The following is a 5,565-nucleotide window of genomic DNA, read 5'->3' on the forward strand; positions in this document are numbered from 1 at the left end:
CCCTAAGGGCTAGAGGGGGGGTTGGGAGTGGGCAGAGGGGTTTTGGGGTCCCCCTAAGGGCTAGAAGGGGGTGGGCTGAGGGGGGTTGGGGTCCCCTGAGGCCTAGAGGGGGGGTTGGGAGTCGGCTGGGGTCCCCTAAGGGATAGTGGGGTTCCCTGAGGCCTAGAGGGGGGGTTGGGAGTGGGCTGGGGTCCCCTAAGGGATAGTGGGGTTCCTTAATGCCTAGAGGGGGGGTTGGGAGTGGGCTGGAGGGGGCTGGGGGATAGCGGAGGGCGGGGGGGGGGCGTACCGCCGGGAGGGGAAGGAAGCATGGGGGGGGAGTTTGGGTTCCCCTGGGAATTGGGGGCGGGGGTGATGGGAAGGTGGGCCTCATGGAGAGGGAAGGAGAAGCAGCGATCTGGTTGGTGGCCCTTGGTTCCTCCTGGCGGGGGCAGGAAGAAGGGGAGATAAGGGTTTGGGTCCCTCTGAGGGGGTGAGGGGAGGACTATGGGTCCTCCTAAGGGATGGGGTCTGGTGGGGTCCCCCTTGGGAGGAATGAGATCTGGTTAGCTGGGGGGGGGCGGGGAAGAACTGGGGTTAGCTCAGGGGGCCGCTTGTGGGGGCAGAGTGGGGAGGGGATGAGGAAGGTGGGGGTCTTGGGTCTCCTTAGAATGGGGTGCAGAGGGGAGGGGTTCTCAATGGCTTATGCCTTGTCCTGGAGGAAATTAAAGGAGGTGAGGGGGACTGTGGGTTGCCCTAGAGTGAGGAGGATTTGGGGGAGGGGTCCCCTTAGCAGGTTGGGGGATTGGAGGTGATCTCTGGTTTTCCCCATAGGATGGAGGGGTTTCGGGGTGTGGGATCCCCCTAGAGAATGGGATGGGAGGAAGGAGAGTTGGGGGGGGGGGATTGAGCTGGCCATCTCCTGGTGAGGGGGTGGGGGAACCCCTGTTGGGCTGTGGGAGGGGTTCCCCTGGAGAGGGCTGGCTGGGAGATCTGGAGAAGCCTCTCGGGGGGAAGAACTGGGGTTCAGGGAGTGAGGTCAGGACCATGAGGTGAAGACACATGGGGGGGGAATAGATGGGGGAGACAATTGCCTCCCTCCTCTAAGGAAGATTTCCACCTCCCCCCCCCCTAAAAATGGGTCTGGAGATCCTTCCCGTCACTGAAATTGGGGGGTGGGGGAGAGGCCTGAGTGCTGGTGGCTGGGCCCGCATTGCTTAAGAGAGACTCCCCCTCATGCTCTGGGTAGAGAGAATGGGGGTGCCTGGACCTGTATCGTGTCTTAGACCCCCCTTCTTGGGGGAGTCACTGCTCCCTTCTGTGTTGGGGTGGGGGGCTCTAGGGGGTGGAGGCCTGTTTTAAGGGTGATGATGTGTCATAGAGGAGGTGCAGAAAGGCCTCTTGAGTGAGGAGGGGGAAACTGAGGCAGTCTGGAATCTGCAGTAGGGTTTTGGGGATATAGCCTCTAGGTGGTTTGGGGGTACAATGGGGGGCTCTCTGGTGGCCTAGGTGGGTTTGTAGAGGGAGATCAATGCAGAGCTCTGCAGCACAGGGTTGGGGATGGATGAGTGGCGTTGGGTACACGGGGCGGCCGACCCAGAGGGTGAGAGCGACTGCGGGGCGCTGGGGCTCGGGCCGGATGATGCATGGGGCAGAGCTGTGGGGCAGGGAGGGCCCCGGCTCCGCATGTGGCGTGTGGGAGGGAGCTGCCGGGGCCACCGCGCTGGCCTGGTTCCTTCCCCGGCGCTCGGGGCAGGAACTTTTTTCACCAATTTCTCAGCTGCCAGAGGTGTGTTTTTTTTTTTTTTTTTTTTTCCCCTGCCTTCCCCCCCTGCCCCAGCTGCAGACGGAAGCACGTGTGTGGAGCTGCACGGCCTGGCTGTCACCCTGCGTGAGCTATGGGGAGCAGTTGTGCTAATCAGTTACGGGGGGGAAGGATGGTGGGGAAGGGAGGCGGCTGGGCCTGGACCGCTTGTTTGCCGGTAATTGAACCGAAATGGAGAAGCCCGTCCCCGCTCCCGTGCCTTTGGGAACCGTTAACCCTGGGGGTCATGGCCTCGCTCCCAGCAGCCTGCCTCAGGCTCTGGAGCGGGAGAAAGAGCCCCCCGGCCCGGTGGCTAGCGGGCCCTGTGGGGCACTTGCCTGCTCCCTAACCGGCCTCGTGGAGCTGTTTCTGGCCTGTCACCGCGCTTGGCAAGCAGGCCTGGCCTCCTCGCTCTGCTCTGGTTGAACCTAGGTCAGGGATGAGTCAGCTGGTCCCCTCCCCCACGCCTGTGGGGGGGGTGGATCCAGGCCCCTGATCCATGCCCTGACTTGCTTTCTAAGGGGGGGAGGGGAGAGGCTCTGACTGAGGGGGAGTTCAGAGCAGAGCCGGAGAACAGGTGCTGGCAGTCCCTTGAATGGAGGCGCCGGGATGCCTGGGTTCTCTGAATCAGCCCTTAATAGGTGGGTTTCCCACAGCTGGGGAGAGAACCCAGGATTCCTGGCTCCCAGCCCCCCCCCTGCTTTAACCCACCAGCCCCTACTCCCCTCCCAGAGCCGGGGAGAGAACCCAGGAGTCCTGGCTCCCAGCCCCCCCTGCTCTAACCCACCAGCCCCCACTCCCCTCCCAGAGCCGGGGAGAGAACCCAAGAGTCCAGGCTCCCAGCCCCTGTGCTCTGACAACTAGATCCCACTCCCCTCCCTAAGGAGGAAGGGCTGCGAAGCAGGACTCCTGGGTTCTTCCCCCAGCTGTGCCACTGACGTGCCATTGTGTCCTAGTAGCCCCTCCCCGGGCTGGTGCCCCTGGCTGGCTCCTGGGGCTCAGTGGGGCTCCCTGGGGGAGGGGAAATCCCCATGGCAGCAGTGGCTGCTGGAGAGATTTCCCCAGCTGCCACGTATGCTGCCCCCGGGCCCTGGTTAACAGGCACCTGGCCCGGAGGGGGGGGCTGCTGCGCGCACTGTGTGGGGGGAGTTGGGAGTCAAGTCCCTCTGTAAACCAGTGCTGCTCTGGGCTCCAGTGTGTTAGCCCCCTGCTAGCCCGGCCCTGGGCTTCCTCACCCCCTTGCTAGCCCAGCCCAGCCAGTGCCCCTCACTCCTCACCTGCAGCCCCATGCTAGCCCAGTCCTGCCCCCCTCCTCCCCCAATCCCTGCCGGTGCCCCTCACTCCCGACCCGTTTCAGACCCGGGAGCTCCAGCAGCACCTGCCTCAGAGGGCCCTGGCATTTCCGTCCTGTCCTCAGCTGCTGCCACCTCTCCCCAGAGCTGGCTGCAGCCGGGTGCCCTGGCCCCGCGTGGGGCGTCTGCGCCTGGCAGGCTCGCGGCAGAGTCGCGGTGCCAGGCCACCCTCCCCGCCCCCTCGGTATTCTCGTGTGTCTGAGATCGTGGCGGGATTGGAGAAGGGTCTGAAACCAGCTAGGCCCAGGCTGAGGGAGCGGTGGCTGGATCTTGGGCGGGCTCTAGGTTGCCCCTTGCCTGGGGGAGGCAGTGGGGGCCGATTATTGATCAAGTGTTGGACTGGGCCTCGGCGCCGCCGCCGGCCCCCCCCCCCCCCCCGTGTCTGGTTAGACTCTCCGGGACAGGGAGCATCTCTTGTTGTGGGGCGGGGCAGGACTTACTGGAGTGGGAGGCCCCAGATCTCGGGGCAGAGGGGGCTGCGTAACCCCCTGGTGTGATAGGGGGGCAGATCTTGGTGGGGAGGGGTCTGTGGAGACCCTGATGTGGTGTGGGGGACAGATATCGGGCTGGAGGGGTCTGTGTAAGCCCTGGGGTGATGGGGGGCCCAGATCTCAGGAGGAGGTGGGCCCCAGATTTGGGAGGGGAGGGATTTGTGTAGCCCTAGTGTGGTGGGGAGGGGTCTGTGGAGCCCTGGTGCAGTGGGGGAGACAGATCTCAGGGTGGAGGGGTCTGCGTAAGCCCTGGTGTGACGGGGGCGGGGGGTGTCCCTGTAAGCCATGGTGTGATGGGAAGGGGTTGGTCAGCTCTGGTGTGAGGGGGTGGGCCCCAGATTTGGGGGGAGGGGTCTGTAATCCCTGGTTTGATGGGGGAGTGGGGTGGGCCCAGATCTCCACTGGGGTCTCTGGGTGCTACTGTAACCCGCCTGGTCTCACCCCCCCGCCCCCCGGCAGTTCCTCTAGCGCCCGATCACCATGGCCGATGACCTGGACTTCGAGACCGGCGATGCCGGGGCCTCCGCCACCTTCCCCATGCAGTGCTCGGCCCTCCGCAAAAACGGGTTTGTGGTGCTCAAGGGGCGTCCCTGCAAGATCGTCGAGATGTCCACCTCCAAGACCGGCAAGCACGGCCACGCCAAGGTACGGGGCTCTGCCCGCCGTTGCCCACAGTGCCGGGAGCGGCCCCACATCTCGGGGGTGGGTGGGGCCCTCCTGGTGGGGCAGCTCCCAGGGTGACTCTGTCCCGGCTCCCCCAGGTGCACCTGGTTGGCATCGACATCTTCACCGGGAAGAAATACGAAGATATCTGCCCTTCCACCCACAACATGGACGTGCCCAACATCAAGAGAAACGACTTCCAGGTAAGGGGAGGTGCCCGCGGAACCGCACCCCTCCCCGGGGTGGGGGGCAGGTGAACCCCTTCCCTGAAGCGGCGCTAAGGGGCCCCCCCTCTTGCCTTGCAGCTGATCGGGATCCAGGATGGGTACCTGTCCCTCCTCCAGGACAGCGGGGACGTGCGGGAGGACCTGCGTCTGCCCGAGGGGGACCTGGGCAAAGAGATCGAGCAGAAATACGACTGTGGAGAAGAGATCCTGGTAAGGGGGGGTGGGGGAGCAGGGAAGGGGGCAGGGCTGGTGCCCCCCCCCCCGCGGATCAAAGGGCTGGGGAATTAACACCCCTTTGCTGCCCAGTGCGGCTCAAGCTCGGCAACGGGCTCAGGCTCTTGGCAAACTCGGGCAGCGTCACTCTGAGGGTTGAGCCGTGACCCCAGTTACAATCATCCCTGGGTCTTCCAGCAGCAGATCTCAAAGCACCTCGCGGAGGCGCTCGGCAACGCTAGCCCCCCGATGGGGGAAACCGAGGCACAGAGGGGTGGGTGGTGACTTGCCCTGAGTCACCCCACCAGCTGGGACTAGAACCCAGGGCCCTGTGTGCTCCAGTAGCATCGAGAGACTGGCCCTCCCCCCACCCCCAAAGGAAGGGAGCTGGAGGGGGGGGCGGAATCTTACCGAGTGTGACCCCCTCCTCCCCTCCCCCCAGATCACCGTGCTGTCCGCCATGACCGAGGAAGCTGCTGTTGCCATCAAAGCCATGGCTAAATAAAGGAACCACAGGTGGGTGCTGGGGGGGGGGGGGATTGGGGAGCATGGGGGGGGGGGGTGAGACCACCTCCAAACCACAAGTGGCCAGTGCCTTTCGGGCCTTGCTAGCCAAGCCTGGAGCAGCCTCTGCAGGGCCTGGTGGTTGGGGGGTGGGGTGAGGCTTAGGCAGGGGGTGGGGGTGCTGAGTGTGTGGGGGGGCGCTAGGCAGTGCCCCCCATAACTGCTCCTTCCTTTTCCAGGGCGGCGGCAGCAACTTTTACTACGAACCAGAGAGAATTGCAACCCCCCCAAAACCGGCTCCATGTGGCTCAGTCCCCCCCTTAAACCCCCTG

At 64.7% G+C, this 5,565-nt stretch overlaps 1 protein-coding gene across 1 annotated transcript in view; it reads left to right on the plus strand.

The window, feature by feature from the left end:
- The window catches only part of EIF5A (eukaryotic translation initiation factor 5A), a 6,116-nt gene extending 557 nt beyond the window's left edge, over positions 1 to 5,559 (plus strand). Inside the window, exons 2-6 of the mRNA XM_024218615.3 lie at positions 4,086 to 4,271; positions 4,388 to 4,492; positions 4,595 to 4,726; positions 5,172 to 5,245; positions 5,473 to 5,559. Of these exons, the coding sequence (XP_024074383.1) occupies positions 4,107 to 4,271; positions 4,388 to 4,492; positions 4,595 to 4,726; positions 5,172 to 5,234 (465 nt within the window). The 5' untranslated portion in view covers positions 4,086 to 4,106 and the 3' untranslated portion in view covers positions 5,235 to 5,245; positions 5,473 to 5,559. The remainder of the gene's footprint in view (positions 1 to 4,085; positions 4,272 to 4,387; positions 4,493 to 4,594; positions 4,727 to 5,171; positions 5,246 to 5,472) is intronic.
- Positions 5,560 to 5,565: the final 6 nt, after the last annotated feature.

Source organism: Terrapene carolina, unplaced genomic scaffold, assembly GCF_002925995.2.
Source record: "Terrapene carolina triunguis isolate 2854851 unplaced genomic scaffold, T_m_triunguis-2.0 Scaffold751, whole genome shotgun sequence".
In the NCBI taxonomy this organism is placed as follows: Eukaryota; Metazoa; Chordata; order Testudines; family Emydidae; genus Terrapene; species Terrapene triunguis.